This window comes from Gilbertella persicaria (assembly GCF_025201335.1).
Source record: "Gilbertella persicaria strain CBS 190.32 chromosome Unknown B0P05scaffold_14, whole genome shotgun sequence".
In the NCBI taxonomy this organism is placed as follows: domain Eukaryota; kingdom Fungi; phylum Mucoromycota; class Mucoromycetes; order Mucorales; family Choanephoraceae; genus Gilbertella; species Gilbertella persicaria.
The window spans coordinates 457978-480410 of record NW_026251975.1 but is presented as its reverse complement, the minus strand read 5'-3'; the positions used below and the strand labels follow the sequence as shown (position 1 = coordinate 480410).

General features: G+C 36.3%; 11 protein-coding genes across 11 annotated transcripts; 4 read left to right on the top strand and 7 right to left on the bottom strand.

Moving 5' to 3' along the window:
- The first annotated feature begins 163 nt into the window (after positions 1-163).
- On the top strand, positions 164-2032 carry B0P05DRAFT_508186 (isocitrate dehydrogenase, NAD-dependent). The gene is made up of 10 exons (XM_051575565.1): positions 164-181; positions 242-313; positions 364-438; positions 582-968; positions 1037-1170; positions 1235-1337; positions 1393-1572; positions 1628-1666; positions 1728-1877; positions 1930-2032. The coding sequence occupies exons 2-10, from the start codon at positions 254-256 to the stop codon at positions 1942-1944; spliced, it is 1143 nt and encodes a 380-aa protein (XP_051436203.1). The 5' UTR covers positions 164-181; positions 242-253; the 3' UTR covers positions 1945-2032.
- Positions 2033-2841: 809 nt separating this feature from the next.
- On the top strand, positions 2842-3814 carry B0P05DRAFT_537134 (uncharacterized protein). The gene is made up of 2 exons (XM_051577689.1): positions 2842-3164; positions 3214-3814. The coding sequence occupies exons 1-2, from the start codon at positions 2867-2869 to the stop codon at positions 3666-3668; spliced, it is 753 nt and encodes a 250-aa protein (XP_051436202.1). The 5' UTR covers positions 2842-2866; the 3' UTR covers positions 3669-3814.
- Positions 3815-4153: 339 nt separating this feature from the next.
- Positions 4154-4820, bottom strand: B0P05DRAFT_445718 (uncharacterized protein; the record flags this gene model as incomplete). Its single annotated transcript, XM_051573804.1, has 3 exons — positions 4154-4529; positions 4578-4685; positions 4729-4820. Coding segments are annotated over 3 exons (576 nt in total), but the record flags the coding sequence as incomplete, so codon positions are not given.
- Positions 4821-4875: 55 nt separating this feature from the next.
- On the bottom strand, positions 4876-5886 carry B0P05DRAFT_537128 (uncharacterized protein). Its single transcript, XM_051577688.1, has one exon. It carries the CDS (start codon positions 5731-5733, stop codon positions 4999-5001), a length of 735 nt encoding a protein of 244 aa, XP_051436200.1. The 5' UTR covers positions 5734-5886; the 3' UTR covers positions 4876-4998.
- A 57-nt stretch (positions 5887-5943) lies between these two features.
- On the bottom strand, positions 5944-7341 carry B0P05DRAFT_537127 (uncharacterized protein). Its single transcript, XM_051577687.1, has 3 exons — positions 7024-7341; positions 6949-6964; positions 5944-6904 (listed from the first exon to the last, which is right to left on the bottom strand). The coding sequence occupies exons 1-3, from the start codon at positions 7221-7223 to the stop codon at positions 6035-6037; spliced, it is 1086 nt and encodes a 361-aa protein (XP_051436199.1). The 5' UTR covers positions 7224-7341; the 3' UTR covers positions 5944-6034.
- Positions 7342-8118: 777 nt separating this feature from the next.
- B0P05DRAFT_438754 (kinase-like domain-containing protein) lies at positions 8119-9041 on the bottom strand (the record flags this gene model as incomplete). The annotated part of the gene is made up of 4 exons (XM_051573732.1): positions 8119-8489; positions 8551-8587; positions 8633-8920; positions 8964-9041. Coding segments are annotated over 4 exons (774 nt in total), but the record flags the coding sequence as incomplete, so codon positions are not given.
- A 902-nt stretch (positions 9042-9943) lies between these two features.
- Positions 9944-13803, bottom strand: B0P05DRAFT_467731 (condensin complex component cnd1; the record flags this gene model as incomplete). Its single annotated transcript, XM_051574393.1, has 7 exons — positions 9944-11833; positions 11884-12373; positions 12423-12894; positions 12938-13366; positions 13443-13501; positions 13545-13623; positions 13674-13803. 7 exons carry the CDS (start codon positions 13801-13803, stop codon positions 9944-9946), a joined length of 3549 nt encoding a protein of 1182 aa, XP_051436197.1.
- Positions 13804-13833: 30 nt separating this feature from the next.
- B0P05DRAFT_537113 (C2H2 type zinc-finger-domain-containing protein) lies at positions 13834-15210 on the bottom strand. The gene is made up of 2 exons (XM_051577686.1): positions 14910-15210; positions 13834-14866 (listed from the first exon to the last, which is right to left on the bottom strand). The coding sequence occupies exons 1-2, from the start codon at positions 15118-15120 to the stop codon at positions 13908-13910; spliced, it is 1170 nt and encodes a 389-aa protein (XP_051436196.1). The 5' UTR covers positions 15121-15210; the 3' UTR covers positions 13834-13907.
- Positions 15211-16719: 1509 nt separating this feature from the next.
- Positions 16720-18052, top strand: B0P05DRAFT_537110 (uncharacterized protein). Its single transcript, XM_051577685.1, has one exon. The coding sequence runs from the start codon at positions 16908-16910 to the stop codon at positions 17937-17939; it is 1032 nt and encodes a 343-aa protein (XP_051436195.1). The 5' UTR covers positions 16720-16907; the 3' UTR covers positions 17940-18052.
- Positions 18053-18346: 294 nt separating this feature from the next.
- Positions 18347-19753, top strand: B0P05DRAFT_537105 (Metallo-dependent phosphatase). The gene is made up of 7 exons (XM_051577684.1): positions 18347-18548; positions 18594-18664; positions 18708-18832; positions 18879-19008; positions 19053-19191; positions 19239-19521; positions 19572-19753. Exons 1-7 carry the CDS (start codon positions 18382-18384, stop codon positions 19596-19598), a joined length of 942 nt encoding a protein of 313 aa, XP_051436194.1. The 5' UTR covers positions 18347-18381; the 3' UTR covers positions 19599-19753.
- Positions 19754-20724: 971 nt separating this feature from the next.
- On the bottom strand, positions 20725-21998 carry B0P05DRAFT_537099 (putative adipose-regulatory protein-domain-containing protein; the record flags this gene model as incomplete). The annotated part of the gene is made up of 5 exons (XM_051577683.1): positions 20725-20976; positions 21028-21125; positions 21170-21448; positions 21496-21885; positions 21938-21998. Coding segments are annotated over 5 exons (1024 nt in total), but the record flags the coding sequence as incomplete, so codon positions are not given.
- Between the last annotated feature and the right edge of the window lie 435 nt (positions 21999-22433).

Below are 22433 nucleotides of genomic sequence, written 5' to 3'. Positions count from 1 at the left end.
AGAGCATGGGACGATATACAATCATATCATAGAGCCAAGTCTCGATTTCCTGCTGCTACAAGCAGTAAATTAAAGAAAGAATTAAAGATTTTTTTAAAAAGGACTTACAAAAAAGATTGTATAAGCCATTTGGCCCTGGATGGTTCTTTCAACACACCCCCGCTTTTTTCGGCAAGATTTGCTAAAATATAATATTTTTTTTAAAACTCCCACTTCTGTCCCTCTTCTTCCCTTTATTTACCTTTTTTTCATAATGTTCTTGTCTCGCACTTCTTCTGCTGCACTCAAGGCTAGTGCTTGGGCCTCTGTCAAAGTTAGTTTATTAGGATGAGATTCCACTTTTGCTTATTTTTTTTCTCATAGTCCAACTCTGTTCGCGCTATCACTACCGCTACTCCTAGCATTACACAAGCCTTCAATGCTCAAAAGAACAGCAATGTAAGTAGTGTTTCTTAAATGAAATATAATAGAGAGGAGCGAGAAAAAGAGAAAGAAAGAGAGATATATAATGCGAGAGCGATAGAAAAAAGAGAAAAAAAGGATACAGAAAGATAGATTCGACTTTACTTATAACTTTCTAGGGTAACTACTTGGTCACTTTGATTCCTGGTGATGGTATCGGTCCCGAAATCTCTCGCTCTGTTAAGGATATTTTCGCTGCTGCCAAGACTCCTATTGAATGGGAAGAAGTTGATGTCACTCCCGTCTTGAAGGATGGTAAGACTGCCATCCCTGACGAAGCCATTGCCAGTGTTCGTAAGAGTACTGTTGCTCTCAAGGGTCCTCTTGCCACACCTATCGGTAAGGGTCACGTTTCTCTTAACTTGACTCTCCGTCGTACCTTCAACTTGTATGCCAACGTCCGTCCTTGTCGTTCTGTTGCTGGTTACAAGACCCCTTATGAAAACGTTGATACTGTTCTCATTCGTGAAAACACTGAAGGTGAATACTCTGGTATTGAACACGAAGTAAGTAGACAGAGAGGAAAAAGAGAAAGAGAGTCATGAGACCATAAGCTAACTTATTTCTTTCTTAGGTTATTGACGGTGTTGTTCAATCCATCAAGTTGATTACTAAGGAAGCCTCTGAACGTGTTGCTCGTTATGCTTTCACTTATGCCGAATCTGTTGGTCGTGACCGTGTCACTGCTGTTCACAAAGCAAGCATTATGTAAATGAAAAAAAAATTTTTTTGACAATGCTTGCATGACTGACTTTTTTCTTTAAACAAATAGGAAGTTGGCTGATGGTCTCTTCTTGGACGCCTGTAAGCAAGTTTCTAAGGACTTCCCCAACATCAAGTTCGATGATGTCCTCTTGGATCGTGCTTGTCTTCACGTAAGTAGCATCGAGATAGTATAAAAATCATTTTTTTTACCCTTCTCACATATAGATCACTGCCGACCCCTCTCTTTACGCCGACACCGTCATGGTCATGCCCAACTTGTACGGTGATATCTTGTCCGATATGAGTGCTGGTTTGATCGGTGGTCTTGGTTTGACTCCTTCTGGTAACATTGGTCGTGATGCTTCCATCTTCGAAGCTGTCCACGGTACTGCTCCTGATATTGCTGTAAGTGACAAGATGAAATAGAGAGAAAAAGAATATGTCATTAACTGTTTTTTAGGGTCAAGACAAGGCTAACCCCACTGCTCTTCTCCTTTCTGTAAGTAATTTTGACATATACACACATGTTCTTGATTGCTAATGTATATGTTTTCTACTAGGGTATCATGATGTTGAAGCACATGCGTCTTACTTCTCAAGCTGAAAACATTGAGCAAGCTGTCTTCAAGACTCTTGCTGAAGGCAAGGCCTTGACTGCTGATTTGGGTGGTCGTGCTTCCAACACTGAATACACTAACGCCGTCATCTCTGTAAGTTGATTATTATAATTACATGACTAGACACTAACCACATTTTGCTTAGAACTTGAAATTCTAAAATATATACATATAAATAAGCATACATATACACATGCACGCATTATTATAAAAAAAAAAAGAAAAATAAATATATTCATTATATAATATGTCTTACTCCCTTTTTCTTTACTCTTTTAATTTAAATAAATACACAAAGAAAGGATGAGAAAGAGCTCGTCCTCGAGTGTTACAAAATAAAAAGAAAGTGAGAGAATTAATTTGATATGAAAAAACAGGGTTTAGAGCAACTTTAACTTATACAAACGTACTAAAACGATCTTTTGAAATAAGCTGTTTACAGTCGAGCACAAGCTTCTGCTGTATGTCAAACAATAGTAATAAGTGAAACCTACATGTAGCGTGTAGTGATATTAGTCTATTTAATCTACTTCTCTCCGCCTTGCATAAGAAAAAGCATGCATTCAAGGTGGTCCTTGGAGAAACCAGGAACTGGTCCCCAAAATAAAATAAAGTGATGAAATAAATGGAAGCTACAGAAAGTGTTTATTCCGTTTAAACGACTGTAACGTTGTACTTACATCAAAATAATTGCACACAGACAAAAAAAAGGCTCCAGCTTACCTGGCTTCTTTAATAAGGAGCATCTATAAATAAAGTGTAGGCCAGTAAGGTTAATGTAACACAATAATATTAAAGGCACAAAATAAAAAAGAAACGAAAAAAAAAGAGCAAGAGAGACTATAATATGAACTGAACACTGTCTAGGCTTTGATAATAAAAGTAGATTACATATATTTAAGCACAAACAGCAATTGTTCATCTTACGCACACGATATTCTCGCAAGTAATTTGTCTTATTTGAAAGATATGCGGATATTGAACCTTGATTCTTTATGATTTTTAAAGAATCCAAAGAAAGTTTTTTCTTTCTTCTTTCTTTCTTTCTCTTTATTCATATAATTATAGTAAAAGCACTATTCATGAAACAGTTCCGATGTTGTTTGCTGGGCCTCGTAGCACTTTTTATGCCAATTTCTGCATTACCAACTACGTTTAGTCACAACCAACCATATCTTGTTGATATGCATCAATATTCACAACTTTACTCAACTCATTTGATATTCGACCATTTAGATAGTACTCTCTCCAATCTCTCGAAGCGAATATCCCAACATTTTCAAAATCTTATTCAAGTAACTATGGAACCATTGAGTCCGAAAGATGATTTTGTGGTCGATGTGGACTTATTAAAAGGTCAATTGCAGGGCGCAGTTGGTTGTAAGTCAACAGTAGATTGCTTTGTACTCCGCTAATTCTTTTTCTTCAGCTTTTGTTGAAGACTCTTTACCTAGCATTTGGAATACACGTGCAGCTGTCATCGACAAGAACTTTCTAGCCAACCACATAGGATACGTTACCACTCAGTACTGCTCTCCTCACAACGACAATTACCTGAATACGTGTGTTATTGGTCACTCACAAGAAATCATATACCAAGTAGACCAATACATTCAGCGTCAACTAAAAAGTATTGTGCGTGTCATTGTGACACAGGATTTGCCGCCTTTATTCCAAACAACACAAAGTCATGTCAATGGCATCTTAGCTCATTTTAACCATTATATCGTGCAAAATAACATCTCGCGCAGTGCTTATATCGTCCATAAACAGTTTGAAGAGCCAAATGAACTGATTTCTGATTTAGAAAAAGCAGTGAATCAATATCATCCTCATTCGTCATTTGAAGAATTCATGACATTGGCCAAGGTTGATCAATCATAATATTTGCACATAGATACTTATATATATACATATACACCACATACACCATATACACCATATACATAATGTAATTCACATTAATATCCTCTCCCTCTTTCTTACAACTGTATAGACCTCGTTTAATAATAAACATATTACAAGCTAGATGTATTATGAAAAATGTCTGCTACGTTAATATTTCTTTCAATAGAAAACTCTTCCAGACGTCCTTTGACATAAAGTCTATGTCTATCGCCTTTCTTGCTTTTGTACTCGTTCGATACATAGGCTTCATCGCCAGGATAAGCCAGAAACATCTTGTAATCGCCTTTGTCTTGACAAGGGTTGGCTTGTGGTAAAATTCTGATAAGTTCATTTGTTTTTGTTCTGAAGACATCAATGCCTGCTTTTTCTTTCAGGTCCTTATAGTCGGCTACCTCTGCAAACATGCTAAGCGAGTACCACTGGGGTGGGATCATCACAATCTCTTTGTTCTTATGCTTTTGAAGTGCTTCTTCTGGTTGAAACCAATCAAACATAACAGTTTCTTTTCCATCAGCAGCAACCATGCTCAAATGCAAATCCTGTTCTTTCTTTGTTTTGAACTCTTCTAATATGGTCAAGAAGAACACGGTGTTATATCTCTTCTTTTCCATGACAGGTGTAATCCAGTTAGTGAATGGAATCAAAGCATTCACTGCTGGACGAACTTGATATTTATCGCACATCACTTTAAACTGAGAAGCGTCTTGATGTACTTTGTGTTTCCACTTATTTACATCGAGTTCTTTAATTGTGTTCGAAGGAGGTGTGGTCAACAACAAGCCTGACTCTTCAAAAGTTTCACGAATAGCACATATTTTGTTTGTCAGCATGTAGCCTCTGTTGCCACTTGGTTAATTTCCCACGCTTTGGTAATAAATACATTACTCTTTTTCATTCGCGAGTTTACCATCTATCCAGTTTGAATAATGGTCAGCTTTATCAACTATACCACCTGGATATACATGCGCATTTATAAAACTGCTTTTGGCATTTCTATAGTTTTGTTGAGCAAATTCATGCAAGCAGAAATCATTACCTTTTCATCATTAGAATACGATAATTTGTTCCATCTCTGACTTCTTCTTTAGGCATAGGTGCTGCAACAATTAAAGAAGCAGAAGGTCGAATAGCTGGTTTGGTAGACATGGAGCGAGTAACTTTTTTAAAAAAAAAAAAAAAAAAAAAGTAAAATAAATATTTCAGCTTAAATTTATTTGGTTGACTGACTCACACGTTATTAGCTTTGTCATCATCATTTGAGTAAAAGAAACAAAGGGAAAAGAAAAAAGGTGCCTGAGAAACTATTTTATTTGTGACGAGCAACATGTCTTTCAATTTGCAAATCACAAGCAAGTTGTCGAATGATATCGTCTCTGTAATTTATCTTTCTCTGCAACTTGTCATTTTCATTTGATTGCTCTGCAAGTTTCTTGACAAGTTCCAATTCTCCTTGTTCCATAGCTTCAATTTCACTTAGTAGGATTTGTAATTTACGTTCATAGGATTCAATCGCCGAACCCGAATCCGAAGCAGCAGAGTGATGATTGGTATACGAAACTGTACCTGTGGATTGACGTCTTGATCTTTGATAGTCCTTATTTTCAGAAGACAACAGCAACCTCTCGAACCGATCCAAGGTACGTTTCAACGACTTGATTTTTTGTTCTGAACATGTTAGTTCTTGATCGGAGCGTTCTTTAGCCAGTCTCCATTTCTCATTTTGTTCTCTTTCTACAAAGATTTGTTGACGCAGTCGGTTGTTTTCTTCATGAACCAGATCAATAATTTCAATATCTTCGAATGGAGGCACAATATGTTCGGATTCTGTGTCTTCTTTGGCTTGTTCGATAACCACTCCTTCATCTTGCTTTATGGATTGCTTATCATCATCAATGTCTTGAAGATAGAGAGGTAATGAAGATAGATTGGAAGAGCATAAATCACTTGGTCGGTGCACTACAATCGCACCGTTTGCCTTGATGGGAAGTGGACTGCCTACAGGTAAAGGTGCATACTTGTTCTTTTCTTCAAACAAGTGCATTACATGCGATAATGTATCACTTTTTATTTTTTTCTTGAAAGAATAAGGTTCAATGATTGACATATAATTCTTTTTTAAATAACCATCGGTTGTAATTAAAAAGTCTGTGGATGTCTTTTTGTAAAAAATCTTCATTGGGAAAAGAAAATGAATAATAAATATCAAAGGAGAGCTGTGTTTTTATAAAGAAAATCAAGGAGTAAAAGAGTGTAACCTCAAATCAAGTGTGGAACTTGCTTGTTTATTAATTATTAGGAAGACTTATTTACAAATGGTGTGAGAGAGAGTATGTGCGTGTGTGTTACAGGTTAATTGCTGTTCTATAAAATTTCCCAAAGCCTTGAATTGCTTGAAATTCATCTTCGGTTAAATCAATACCTTCTAATTCTTCATCTTCTGTATGATGACTGCTAATACTACTTGTGCTTGTACTAGCACTCATGTTGCTGATACTATTGCTGCTACTGCTGACTTCAAGCTTTTCGATTGGATTTGCAAGGTCTTGAATAGATAAGCGCCGAGTAGGTACGTCTTGTTTTTGATGGTGCTTTAAAAAGTTTTCTGGGGATTTATCAGGATGGTCAACAAGATAGGTAGCCAATTGAGACAAAACTGAGTTACGGCGAGGGATAGAAGGGATGATTTCTTGCTGTTCTTTTAAATGGGATTGATGGTATGGATACGGTTGGTAGCGAACCTGGGGAGCGGATCGGCGTCTAGAGGGTGTAGGGAAAAAATCATGAAGATGCATGGATGAGTCAGAGGAAGTGGGTGAATCGGGTGGCATGTGCTTTTGTTGAGAGTAGTAATAGTAAGGTTTCTGATAGTCCATAAACATATTATCTTCTTCCTCATAGTCTTCGTCTTCATTGTCTTCATCTTGATCTAATTCAACGTATTTTGGGTTTGGTAAGATGATCTGATGTTCCTTGATAATGTTGTGTGAGGAACCTCGGCGAGAAGGTGGAGGAGAGGGTAGGACATATTCCTCATAATCAAGCGAGCCACTAGAGCGTCTTGAGGACAGTTTTTTACTTCCCCTTCTTGCTTTGGGTTTACTGTTCCTTCTAAGACCACCTCGCGATTTATTATGTGTTTGCGTATGTTGCATCATGTTATCAAATCGACTAAACATACGATCACATCCTGGGACAACACATTTAAAGGGTTTCTATAAAGGGTATGGGTACACATAAATACATTGATTCTATTTACCTCGCCTGTATGTTTCCTATTTGATATAAAAAAAAAAGAGGAATTAATCCATGATTTTGTAATGACATAACTTACCTCATATGACGTGCCAAGTGTTCACTTCGAGTAAAGACCATTTTACAGTCTCCGTAGCCAGTACATTGGAAAACTTTTGATTTTCCATGGTTTCGAGTAGAAGTTTCAGGCTTTGTATCCTGAGAATCTTCATAATCAGCGTCATCTCTTTTAGAGATGGCATGAAAATGATGAAGGTTAGTTGTACTCATGTTGATCATTTTTCTTTGGAAGGAAATTTCTCGCACAGACACTTTTCTTTGTGATAAAGAAAACAGGTACAAAAAGGGAGAAAAAGAAAAGAAAGCGAAAAGAAAAGAAAAGAAAGAAAGAGAAAAAAGAGTGATGTTCCTTTCAGGGTTTTACTCTGTTTCTAGGGCCAAATCAGGTCGTCGAATTATATTTGCCCGAGACTACAAGTTGACACAGAACAACATCACAGATATAACAATGAAGTTAATAAGTCCCGAATTAATAGTTAATTTACGTAATGGAATTGTCATTGTATAAGTTTGATTTGAACAGAACAACCCATGTAAAGGATTTAGTCGGAAGTTTTCAACTCTTTAGCCTGTCATTGGATCAATATCATCTTGTTTTTTTTCTCTCTCTTTACCGGAGACTTTAATGGATTGTGTAAGAATTCTTTGAAGACCTGTCAATTTTATTATATATGAAACAGAGATTCACACACTAAAGAATCATGTGCGCATGTATATAAAAGAATATAAATTAAATAGTTGTCAATCGTTTTTGAATAAATGTGCTTGAAAAGAGTTGTTTGATTTTATGTGCTGTGTCAAGCATAGTGGTATTCTTCTTGCTTCTGATATCTTGTTTTTCTTTTCTAGAAGGTGCTACTTGGGATTTTCTGTTGATATAAAGTAAGAATTTGGTTGCTTTTGATTGCTGTTGCTGTTGTTGATAAGCAGCCAATTCCTCATCTCCGACTGAAATGACGGGCGATGGCAAGGTATTTCTTGAAAGATTTAGCGAATTTGCTTTTCTGTTTGTCTTTTTTGTCAATGATGTCGATCTCAACATATTAGTAGTATAGTGATGATGTTTAAGTGTAACAATAGCCATCTTTTTCTTCTTTCTGAGCATGCCAGTCTCTAGCCATGCATGTTTCAGTACACCCTCGGCCGTCATTCTCCGCTTTGGGTTTCGACAAAGCAATGACCGAATTAGGTCAAGTGCTTCATTAGATATTGTGCTGGGTTCATTGTATTCAGCCATACTGATCTTCTTGAATAATTCAGGCATGGTATCACAATGAAAAGGTAATTGTCCTGTCAACATAGCATACAAGATCACGCCACAACTCCACATATCCACAGGAGGACCACGATAAGGTGTGGCTGTGACCATCTCGGGTGCTGCATAAAATGGACTACCGCAGTAAGTATCCAGCAACTGAGTTGCATTAAAGATTTTCCCAAAACCAAAATCACATAGACGGATAGTCCCCGCTTTGTCTAACAAAACTATAATAGTAGGAAGTTTTAGAGAAAAAAAAAACACGAGCTTGGTCTTTTTGATACCTACCATTCTCAGGCTTCAAATCTCGGTGTACAATGCCATTCTATAGAGAAAACAGATAAGTCACATTTCAATGTATCCATGTTACCTTGTGAATATAAGCAACTGCTTCGATCAATTGTCTGAACCAGATTTTAGCTTGAGATTCTCGAATTTTACCTTCTCGCTTGATTCGCTCGTATAATTCTCCTCCATCAATGTATTCGAGTACAAAATAATTGCAATGATTTTCCACACTCACGTCTCTTACATTCACAATATGTTGATGTCTGAAATCTTTTCTAGAGAACAGTTTACAAATTTCTTTTTCATTTTCCGCATGTCTTTTCTGATCCTCGTTTTTGAATTTGCGGGTATCGACTACTTTGATGGCCACCTGTATAGACCAATAAGAAATAACATACTCAAAAAGAACTTACTTTTTTGCGTGTGTTTATTTCTTCTGCTAAAAACACTTCGCCAAAATTCCCTTTACCAAGGATTTTGATCTTTTTGTACTGATCTTGAAATATTCTGCATCTATTTTGATTAACCTAAACATATAAAAAGGTTAAATTGTATTAAAATAGCAATATGTAAATCACTACTTCTAACATTTGATCTTGTTGATATTAAAAAATTAACTGTATTAGATTTAGAATATAGTTTAAAAAAAGAAAGAGAAAAAAAAAAGAAAGTGAAAAGAAATAAATAAACATGAAGACTCTATATTTTGTTGATATAGTTCGGAAACTTATAAAAGGTAGCATGCGAGGAGAGAGAAAGAAAAAAAAAGTGCAAGCTGTTTAATAACAGCATTTTGAGTACGAATGTGTGTATGTGCGTTTTAAAGAGAAAAAAAAAAGGGGGGGGGGGTTAGGGGGTATCCTGTACTGCTTAATGTACACATTTATTCTTCTTCACTTTCATTTTCTTCTTCACTTTCATTTTCTTGTTCGGATTCATTATCATCATCAAGTTCCATCTCTATGTCTGTTTCTTCCTCTTCGTCTTCTTCACTACTGGGTTCAATTGCTCGCTTACGACCTCGAGTGCTTCTAGGTTTGCTTGCTACATTTGTATTTTGATCACGCTCATTCTCACCAACCCGTTTTCTTTTGCGAAGTTGTCGTCCAGAAGCAGGAGGATTATCCCCTTCCTTGTCTTGTTTCTGCTTCTTTGCTTTAGGTTTTCTGCTGGCTAGTAAAATGTGTCAATTTAGCCCCTTTTATTCCTTCTCTCCCTTTTTATTTATTTTTTTTTCTTTCCATACCTTTCTTATGAGTTTCTGCCTCATGTTCAACTTCAGATCCTCTTTGCTTTTCAATCTTTTGCTCCAATTCATCCACTAATGCCTTGAGTTCTGGTCTTTGATTCTTATGAAGACGGCCCTGTGTACAAGCATAAGTCATGTGCATTTTCATGCATGCAGTTGTTTTTTTTCTCTCGTTACCTTTTGAACAATTTCAACAAAACTTTTATAAACAGCTTCTTCATGCACTTTATCTTGATAACTAGGCCAATTCTCTAATAGTTTCTTAAACGGTCTTTCAGATCTGAAAGGCAATAAAGATAAACAGTAAGCAATATCCCGCCAATTACGTTCATCTTGTGCGTTCAAGAAACGTAAACAAAGCTTATCCACAATGTTTTCAGCTTGTTTTTCTTTCTCTGTGAAATCAAAACTAAAAATAAACTTCATGATCTTGCGGAATGCTTCTTCTTCTAATCGAGGAGGTTGGTTGCTTGTCAAGTTAGAGATGATATCAGGCAAATTGTTATAGATTGCATTGTCTTTGAAAGCTAGTTCAGTAAAGAAGAGCTTGGCAAGATCGGCAATACGTTGGTCTGCGTCCTCTAGACATTTGGCCATTTCGCTAATTTGTCCCTTGACTTTCACCATACCGTTCAGAATAAGGTGAGTCAGGACCATCACGGCATTTTTACGGACCATGGTATCAGTATCAGCCAACCGATTATACAGGAAGGTGATGTTGTCATCAATCAGTGTATTGAAGCAGACAGCCATATCACCCAAGGCAATCACAATATTACTACGAATCGTAGCGTCTTTAGATTTCTCGAGAATAGTAAACAAGAGCTGCAGTTTCTTTTCACAAAAGTCAGAACTGACGCACATGAATTTAGTTAAAGCAAGTGTGGCGTTTACTTGCAGTGTACGGTCAGTGTAAACCTTGTTGCGTGCACAGACTTCAGTCAACATGGGGCCATAAATACCAAGTAAGGAATGAGAACCAAACAAGATTTCTCTTTCGCGAATACGAAGCATAGCATCACCAATATCATCTTCTGCTGTACCACCAACTTGTTCTAGTTCGTCTTCCATGCTTGTTAGATCCGTATCCTTTTGTTTCTCTTTTGTTTGCTTTTTACGCTTCCAAGCAGACTCGATAATTTCCAAATGAACAAGTTGTTTCAGAGCTACATGGCCTACTAAAAAGAACAATTGGGCCAATTCTATTGGTTTTTGGAAGATGGGTGTTTGAGGGAAAGGTAGCACTTGTTGAGACATGCTTAAATCATATTCCATCATTTGAGATTCCCCATTGACCATGATCTGACTACTGCTTATTTCGTTTTCTTCTTCCTTTGCATCAAACACCTTGAGTGTCTTGTTGCGAATCAATTCTTCACATAATACTTCAGGACTCTTTGACAACAAATAAATGGTATTAATCGCCTGTTCAGCCAAACTAAACCAATCTTGGCTTTCAGAAGGATGTTCAATGATATCCTTGAGTCTAGCAAACATAGGGTGATTGGAGGAGAATCGAATGCCTTCTTTGACACCACGACCCTTCTCTTTCTTTGCACCTTCGAGTCTTTGAAGTGCGACACAAGTATAGCGAGCCAATTCAAGATCTACTTTACCTAATGGACCCAAGCCAATCTTGAGCATCACATCTATCTTATCCGACACAATCTTTGTCTTTGTCTTGGCCAGCATGCCCAAGATAATAATAGCACCACGTCTTAAGGATTTCTGAATACGACCCTGTGTAAAACCATACACAGACCAGAGTTTTTCAATCACATCTTTGATGATCTTATCTTGTTCCATCAATGTGCTTAGCAGTTGCTCCAGAGACGTCAATTCAGCAAGATTTGTGTCAAATGTTAATTGAATCAGATTTTTGGCTATGCGGTTCACATTTTCTTTTTTAGAGAGTTTGGCGTCCATTTCGAGATAAAGGTTTTCATAGCAAGACAACAGCTTCATTTTGATGCCTTTGCCTTCATCACTTGTGTCTTTTGTCCAGATCAAATGAAGCATTTTTTTGATACCATCCTAAGTTAAGTGATAAGCCATTCCTATGCTTGTGAATCATAATCACTTACAGAAGCAAGATTGACTTTATAGTTATAACAAGTAACCAAAAAATCCATGGATTCAAGTACTTCTGCCTTGGATTTAGAAGACAATAGCTGAGTAATCACAGGAATACTCTTGTGCACAAGTTCAATAAACTGAACAGCATCTGTGTGGAATGTACGCATAAGCACCAGTTGTTGTAGTTTCTCAGCAGAGACAATGGTCTTTCGAGGTTGATTTGCTTCAGCCATGTCTGTCTCGTCTTCTTTCTCTACCACAAGTGCACGTACATCTTCTTCTGTAGTCACATTGTCCATCTCTTGTTTGAGCGTGTTTAACCGAGTATTCCATTCATCCAAATTGAGTTCACCACCATACATGTTATAAGGATGTGTTGACACAAGTGTGGTCAATACTCGAATAGCATATTTGCGAACAGTACTTGTCTTGTCTTCAAGATGACGCACACAGAGTACAGTAGCAGCATGTCTTCTTTTAGGAAACTTGACTTTAAGCCTAATCATGATAAAGGATGAGTAGATCAATAACTAGTTAAGATACCTACATGAACAAACGTAAATAGACTTGAAGTACTTTTTGTCTACAGTAGGAAATAGGATCAAGCATACGTTCTTCCAAGATATCAAAGAACCCATTGATTTGCTCCATATAGTTTGGGTTGTCTTCAATCGATTTGGATAATTCAGCAATCAAATAGCCCAAAATATCAATCAATGTTACACGCATCAGATAAGAATCACTATCGAGCTGATTAATCAACACTGTCAAGTTCTTGAGTATGATCTTGGGTGATAATTCAGCCATTCTGAGAAGAAAAGTAGCAAACGTCTTTGGATTAGGCGAATCTTTTACTTCTTTGGTTGTATCTTTGAATTCACGGTTACTGATTTCGCGTAGTATTTCATCTGCTAATTGTGTGTAATTTTGTTTATCGACCATAAACACAAGCATCTCTGCCATGGGTTCAGCCGAATGTTCATAGTATTGAAGGTGCTGCATGATGGTTGTCTGTGCCACTAAGTAACGCATTAGCTATCGTTTGAGTGTATAACATCTTACCCGACAAATGATCGTACTGCTTGACACATAAACTCAAGATACGAAAGATACGTTCTTTGATCTGAGCTGATCTCGCATAGACAGGGTTCTCAAACAACTGATATGCAGGCTTTGTAAACAACGTGACAAAAGCAACACGATCAGGTGTCAATGTCCAGATCTTGGTCAATTTGAGCCCTAATAACCAACTGACCAGATCAAATGCTTTTAGTTTCTGTGAACTCCAGTCAAATGTCTTGAGATCATGGACGTTGTGAGCTGCTTTTGACTTGCGCATCATACTTGAAGTGGTTGCATTGTCTTCTGCTTGCATCAGGAACCAATGAATCAAAAACCCATATAGCTCTAAATGATAGCGATGGTTGTTGAATGTCTCTTTTTCATTATTGTCTAAATCATCAGAAGTTGCCTTGATCTCAACACGGAAGCCTATGTTATTTATTTTTTATTATTTTTTTTTTTTTTTTTTGTGAGTCATCAAAGCTCTGTAGATGTGTTTTCTTACCTGATGAAATGATGTCAAATAGGCGTGATAAAATACGAGGTTGAGCATTAGAAAAGTATCTATGCATCTTGGTTAAATGATCCAGTGTATATTATGACTTACTTGAGGAAACTGCGTAGTTTATCAAACACAAGAGGATCAGCAATGTTCTCTGAAGACACTTCAATACTGTCCGTTATTTCTACAAAAAAAAACAGAGTAAGAAAAAGCAATGGTCAACACAGGGCATACCGTTTAAGAAACGAGCCAAGTCTTGATCACTTTTTCCTCGAATGTCTGTTTCATTAGGAATATAATAGTCAAGTTTATCTTCTTCTTGAAGTTTCAATACTTCTTCTGATAAAACAAATTGGTCTCTCATTCTACTCAAAAAGAAGAAAGAAAAAAAAAATTTACAGAAACGCGCTATCGCGTATTCAATTTTATTACAGAAAAAAAAATACGCGTATAAAAACAGTAACCACTTTAAATTGGATTTTGTATACGCATACGACTAGTGGCAACAAGATTGTCCCGTTTGCTTGATTGTCTTTGATAATGTTGTTTTTGAACTACTTCTGGTAATCGAGCTAGCAAATCTGTCTTTGAAAGATGAGATCCGTCTGTAATAGTCAATTTACTGCGGCGTTCTTTTCTATTGCGTGGTTCCATTGGTTCCGCCGTAGATTCGCCTCCTTCTGTAATAGACAACCCATTAGATTCAGGCAAAGGTTTTCTAGTCATATTTTGCTTGTAATATCTCATGAAACGACGATGACCTAATCTTTCACCCGATTCTAATATCAATTCATCTTCGGGTGTGGTATCTGTATCAATCGTGGCGGCTTCAAAGTCTTGTTCTGACATGTTACCAAAGTTATAAAACTGTAGCAATTCTTCAGGGTCTTCAGATTCGTCGTATGCCATTTTACAATGTCCTTTATCCAACATATGTTTTCTAACAGCCCATGGTGTTTTGTATTCCTTTCCACGTCCATTACAATAAAGACAGACACAATCATCAATCTTTTCAGCTAGATACATAATCAAACCAGGTGCATCTTCTAAATATTCTTGATCAGGTAAAAAGAAGCCATGAACAACACTCATATGCTTCATATTGGTATCGAAATCACCATTCATCATATGACAAAACAAACATCTGTCTGTGCTAAGGGGATGATCCGCAGCAGAAGACACAACCGAGTGCGTCTCATTGTCTGTCAAATCTTCTTCTGTATCTGAGAACAAAGTGCTGGTGGTTTCCTTTTTGATCACAGGTGAGAGTAAGGCTTGTTTATCTGCTTGATATTCAAGGTCACGGTGCTTTTTAGATAACAAGTGGTTTGAGAAAGCATTTTCAGAAAAATAAGATTTTCTGCAGACAGTACATTCATACACAAGTCCTTGTCTCTCTTCTTCTTCTCTTCCCTTTGTTTGTTGCGCTATATTCGAAATAAGACATCGTTCAGTCCATGTAGTACTTACCCAACACTTTTTGTGCAAATTGTTCCGCAGTAACAGAAGGAAGTTGAGCAATCTTTCTCTTGAGGTTATACTTGTGCCAGTCAGTACGGTAATGAGCACGTTGACGCTCAGTAGTAGGGAAAGCAACTTGACAAGCAAGACAAGTAAATAAATTGTTACGAGGTCTCAAAGGGTTTGAGTGTTGAGTATGATAAAGGCTTTCAGTTTGCATCTTTGATATAATAAAGAGAAGAAAAATAAAAAAAAGCCTTTTTTTTTCTTTTTAATAAAAACTCAGTGAAGAGAGAGAGAGAGAGAGATGACAAATCATGTAGAAGGGTTTTATTAGCTAAAGTGACCTGTATTTACTGCGCAGCTAAAATACAACAGCAGTTTCAATTTTTAATGCACTTTTATGAGCAACATTCTTCAGACAGATCAAATGTATGAGGATGTCTAAATTCCTAAAGAGCTTCAACTTGGTAACACTGATCATGCTGTAAACCTTGGGAGAAACGAGATCCATAACGTACGTATGTAAACTATATATCAGTCGCAATCAATGAAATCGGAATGAGTCTTTATTAGAGCCTTGGTCGAAAACACAAGTTTCTGAGAGATAGATTATGTATGTTAACAAAAGTGACGAAAAAGCAAAATAATGATTACCAAATACTTATGGTGGATCAGTACCAAGTTATTTATCAAAGCTTTCAAATGACATTGTAATACAGAGCATCAAGACGTTTTCAAGGACAGATATTAACCTACGAGCGACTAACAAAGATCCGATTGTACAAAGAAGAGGATCAAAGAAAGCTGGGGTCATCGACATGGGAAGTCGACCAAGCTCGGATGGATAATCTGACCAGTGAACATACATCATAACAAAGTCCCAAAGACATATGTAAACCTAGGGTCATTCCTTCTTCATATCAGGAACCAAGTCAGGTCTCTTCGTCTAGAAGCCTCTTATTTTGATAAATATTAACCTACGAGCAACTAACAAAGATCCGATTGTACAAAGAAGAGGATCAAAGAAAGCTGGGGTCATCGACATGGGAAGTCGACCAAGCTCGGATGGATAATCTGACCAGTGAACATACATCATAACAAAGTCCCAAAGACATATGTAAACCTAGGGTCATTCCTTCTTCATATCAGGAACCAAGTCAGATCAAAATAATAAGCAGAAATAATTACAATGTCAACCTAGTAATGAGAATAACAAATTAGTATACAATCAATACTTACAAGGGAATTCCAATAAAACATTTGCCACTTGAATTCTTAAAAAAAAGACGGTAGGAAAAACACAATCTAAGCTAAAAACACAACGCGCTAAATCAAAGGCGACAGGTGCAAGGAAACATGAGAGCGTAAGAGGAATAAAGTAGAATTAAATTATTGTCGAATTTGATAAAAATGACGTCACTATCTTCCACAACATTTTTATCTTAAACAATCTTTCAGTTGAGACCAATGGAATCGTTCAAGTTAGATTATAACAAGAATGATCCTGTCGCGAGATATTTTTCAGAACATCCTGTTAGCGAATGGTCTTATCCTGAATTTGAAGCTGCAGTTAATAAGAACAAGCCAATAAAGCCAAATGATAAAAAAACAAAAAGCGCGTACTTGAACATGATGAAAATCCTCAAAAATAAAAACAATATACCAGAAGACGTGAAAACAGAAATAGATCGCTTATTAACCATAAGCAAAGAAAATCCCTCCAGCATCACCTTTCATATTTCAGCTAAAGATTCTTCCACCGTCAATGCTATTGGAACAGGCGTATTGGCTCCTACTCAAATACAACCACAACCGCAGCAAGACTTCCAGTCACAATCACAACCACAAGATGCAAACGAGGAATATGACAGTGACGAGCATGAAACAAGAATTCCCTCAGACTTATCCATCGACCATCATCCCAGACGCACCAGTGATTATACTCTTTCCTTTCAGGAAGGCTTAACCCCATTAGAGGAAGATCCAACCAACGACACAAGATGGATGCTGAATAATCATTGTATCTCAGATTTGTGTTTTAAATTAAAAAACACAACAATGCAAATGATCAACCAGATGAACTCATCTCAACTATCAGATATTCGTCTTCTTGCGTTGAATGATATCTACCTCTTTGACAAAAATCTTGCTTTGTCTGTCACTAAATACTTCACTAATGCAATTCATAATGTCGTCAAACCATCCTTATCATTTGAAGCATATCTCCCCCCAAGAGGTGTTCGATGCTATGATTGGTGCATGAATATAGAAGCATCTCCTCCTTCAGACTGGATTTCTTCTTTAGCATTGTGTGGAAAAATGCTTAGTGATGCTTGTGAATCAAAGAACCTTTTAGATATTCATACTGCCCAAGTTTTAACACATGTCCTTCCAATCTTCATCAATGGTCCACCAGATTACTCTATTGAGGACAGCTATGTACATAACTATCTCTCACCATTGTTGACTACCGTCTTTGGTTCTGATCCCTTGTTGAACATGAAATGGGCTAATGGTCAGTTGAAAAGCAATGATTCCAAATCATACAAGCCAGACTTTTTGGTTTACAATCTTTCTGGTAGTATCAAGCGTGTTGTGTTGATTTCCGAATTCAAACCTACAGATCAACATTCTTATGTGGAATCTGACTTGGTAAAGCTTGCTAAGCAAATGAAGCTTACCTTGAACAATTTGGTTTTGAGTGGTGTTGTTGAGCCAAAAGTGTGTGGCATTCGTTGTGAAGGCAATAACTTACATACGTATGTTATGGATCTCGTTTCTCCTAAGGTTTACAGAATGAAAAGTGCTTCCAAGCTGAAACTCTTCGGAGACTTGGACCAGACCACCTTACTCCCCAGCATCCTTACACATTTGATCAGTTTGAAGAATGTTGCTCATGAAACTGCATTAAAAATTGAAACTGCTGTTGTGTCTACCTGCGATACTCTAAAACGCCCTGCTCCTTGCCCACCCTTAAATTGGCTGTCTAGCGATTCTTTTGTTCTGTCTCGTGCTACCAAGAAGCAGAAGAAATGAATGCTCTTGTTTTTTTTTCTATGTAAGATAATAATATGATCTCATTGAATCACTTATGAATTAAAACCATATCTGTATTTCGGTCTGAATAAACTTATCTCTTATTCACTTAATACGAATCTTTCATCATTTCATGAAGAGGTCTAACAATGCTTCATGCAGTATTCAGTCATTTTCTTAAGCCACATTTTCCTCTCTAATCTTCTTTGTATATTTTAGGAACTTCTATACATGTGTCTTGCTGCCATTGTTGTTTAATTGGCACCAAACAATAGAAATTAATCTAGTCATTTATATGAAAAACACAGTATTTATGCAATTCGCACAAAATCTTAATGTGACTTTTTGTAAACAGAAAAAGGGGGTAGAGAGCATAGAGTGAAAAAAATATTACAACTCCTTTTTATATTCTTTTTCTGTCTTTTTATGAAAACACACTGTTATGGTAGCACTTGATCTCGACGCCTGTTTAGAGAAACTGTACAAGAAGCAGTTACTGGCTGACTGTGTACTTAAAGAAATTTGCGAACGAACAAAAGAGTTGCTTTTATCTGAAAGTAACGTTGTACATATTAAGGCACCTGTTACTGTAGTGGGTGATATTCATGGGTAAATAAAACAAAGAAAAACAAAAGTATGTCTAATGATAGACAGACAATATTATGATTTAATAGAAATATTTCGTATAGGAGGATACTGTCCAGATACCAATTATCTCTTTCTTGGTATATATGATTTTTTTTTATATTATTATCTAATATTCTCTAGGTGATTATGTTGATAGAGGACTGTATAGTATAGAAACAATATCGCTGTTGACATGCTTGAAATTAAGATACCCAGAACGCGTTCAACTTGTGAGAGGAAATCATGAATCAAGAGCAGTAACTCAAGTAAATGAGATATCATTGCTACATTTGCCTGTTGACATTGATATAGACATATGGATTTTATGCAGAATGTGTGCGCAAGTATGGATCAGCTAATGTGTGGAAATACTTTACAGACATGTTTGATTTCTTGACATTGTCTGTTGTGATTGATAACAGTTTATTTTGTGTACATGGAGGTAAAGAATATGTTTATGAGCATTTGCATTAACATCTAAACAAGGTCTTTCACCAACTATTCATGTATTGGATCAGATAAAAATCATTGACCGCTTTAAAGAAATCCCTCATGAAGGTGCTATGGCAGACTTGGTGTGGTCTGATCCAGACCCAGATAAAGAAGAATTTGCTATTTCAGCAAGGTAACATAAGCAATCCAATCCAATGGTGACTTATATGTATCTGATAGAGGAGCAGGATACACATTTGGTGGACATGTTGTAGACCGATTTCTTCATTTGAATGGGATGAATCATATATTAAGAGCACATCAATTGTGTAATGCAGGATACCAAGTTCTTTTTGACGATAAACTATCAACTGTTTGGTCTGCTCCTAATTATTGCTATCGATGTGGTAATTTAGCTTCGATTTTAGAAGTGAGTGTATCTGGTCAAAGGTTCTTTAATGTGTTTGATGCTGCGCCTGAAAATGATAGAGTATTGGATAATACATCTTCCATACAAGGCAAGGTAATGTATACAAGCGAATTTTATTCTTTGTGCTTAAATATGTGCTCTAGGACAACAAGGTGGAATACTTTTTGTAAGCTTGTATATTAATAAATGTAAAATATATCTTCTTTTGAGGTGATGTATCAATCTCCTGTTGATTTAGTTGAGTATAAATCAGATTTTTAGTTTGGGTTTTGTCCCAAAATTTCACTGACATTTTATGTCCTTATCTAGCTAAATTCCCTGGCTTATGCTTGTCTAGAAATAAAAAGACGTTTTTTTCTGACCAAAAATTGTAGGTCCTTAAAGTCTAAATCAAGGGCTATCGACACAAGAACATAACAATTTATGAAAGCTCTTTTAAAGCTTACTTTGAATAGTTTAGAACAAATTTCTGATCGCTCCTTATGAATTGAAAAATGAAAGACTGCAGTAGCCAGATTTCGAATGTAAAAATAATCGATTGGTAGAATAGTTGTTTATTCTATTCAATATTTGTAAGCTCGAAGCTTTAATACTACAACGGAGTAATCAGAATCAAAACAAGAAAAGGGGGATTTTCATGATGTATACACATAATAAAATTGTGTTTCTTTCAGGTAAGGATGCCATTTATCTGATTGAATTAGGCAAAATAGATACAGTTCTTCTAATGTATTGATTTAACCAATGACAAGATCGAAACCATCAAAAAGCGTACAAATACGCAGGATTGCATAACTACACAAAGAGACTATAAAGCCTATTTCTACACGCTCAAACAATCTAAATACCTTCATATGTCAGTAAACATTTCTGTTCATTTTCTGTTCATTTTCTGTTGCTTTGCTGTGCTATCATATGCTGTACTCTATTGTGTTGTACTATAAAAAGAAGAGTATAGCGTCTTTTTTTTATTCTAATATCATATCAATACTAAATGTAACTTAAAGGCCATACACAAGTTTATGTATCTCAGAAACCACATAGTTTTGTTTTAGAGCAGTGGCAGATATGATTTGCATCATGAAATGTAATTGCCATTGTGCGGAGAACATTGTTGAAACAATGGTCCCTCTCTTATTCTACTATTGTTTCGTTTACAATCAAAGTATCCATTTTCTTCGGCTTTTACAGTGGCTGGTCAATTTAGAGTTATACAAGGATCTTTTTTAATCAGGTCTTAATCAAACGCTCTTAAATCGAGCGGTTATTGTAAATCAGGCTGTTAATGTATTTTTTTTTTTTTTTTTTTTTTTTTTTTTTTTTGCAAATCGAATACTTTGAAATGGTATTTTTTATTCAGAAGAGCTTTTATCACTGTCAGCATCTTCTAAACTAGTGTTTTCATTTTCTTGAAAAAGATCAGATAACTGATGCCACAAGGCTTCGCCAAATCCTTTCCATGCAATTGTAGCAAAGACAAGTTCTAAACCAGCAAATGTAAACATAAAGGCCACTGCTGTGATCACTCGATGATAATACATGTAATAACTTTTCAGAAAATCAGTCCAGTTGTTGAAACTAATCCTGTAATGAACTTACCGGAGGCCTCTAAACTTTGCAAGTATAAGTAGCTTTGCATTATAGACCTGAATAACTGGATCTGACAACGAAACGTAGACACTATGGACAGCTTGTGTCTGTTGAATAGATGAGTGGAAGTATATTCCTTTGACTAACTTACCTTGTGCTCCATAAATTCATCAATGAGTTTGATTGTAATCACCTGACTTTCTTCAGATAGACCCATCAAGAGAGGGATAGCTTTGGTAGCAACCCTCATCAATCGTTGGGGTCTTGACTGATAGCGCAAAATCCCTGGCCGACTAGACTTTGATATAATCAACCCATTTCTTGTCTGAAGCTCGGCGGTCACCATGAAATTCCCAATATCAAAGTTGATGTCTGAAGTAGGCATATGTAACTGTACGGAAACTTCATATAGTTGTTCATGTCTCAATGTCTGTGATTGGATCAGACTCAGATTATGGGTTCTTTCATTATGCTTACCGTAGGTTTACTCAAAGTGATGTCTATAAGCGCACTAGGACCTATCGTTGGTTTATTGCTGTATTGAAACCAAATAGGTTGTACATGTGTGATAGGTGGTACATAGCGATGATAAAACAAGATATATGCAGCCAGACTACTCACAAAAATCCATACAATTGTAATTGCAAAGATGGTTGTTTTGACAAATGCCTTTTGGACTGTCGGCACAAAAAATATTCTAAAAACAGACATGACTAACACCCGTAGAGCTTTTAAAATAAAAGTAAAAAAAGGATTGCTTGATATGGGTTGCTCTTCAACTGATAATTCACTTGTATTTTCCTCTGTTTCTTGTTCTAACAAACTTGCAGTATCTTCTGTAGTAGGTACTACTTGAAAATAATCAGACTAACTTAAGCATAAGTCTTTTTTTTTTCTTCAAAAACATGAAATACACTACACTATGATTATCATTTGAGAAAACCTCTTTTTCTTCTTCTTCAGGACTTTTGAAAGACATAAGAAACCAAAAGAAAGAGAAAAAAAATGAAAAAATAAACAAGTTTCATCTACATTTCCCTATCACATGCCAGGTTGCTTCGGGGTTTTGGCTATAAAGTGTTTCGACAGTTTATTGTTTTCTTTAAACCAATGTCACTTAATTTCTTCAAAACAAAGTCTGAAAAGACAGACGCAACACTCCAGTTTAGCTCAGTGATTCATAACTTGAAAACGCTTGATAATACCAATAAACCTTTGGATATTGAACATTTTATTCAAAAAGAAAACATACAGCTAGGAGAAGGTATTTATGTTTGAGCTGATTCATCAACTAATCTAACCAGATCTTTGCAATGAGACTCAACAGAACAAGTTGCCTCCAACACGTATAGAAGCAGACAAAGACTATTCTGAGCAAGACACACGCTTGTTTGTAAACACACTGCTTGATTTAT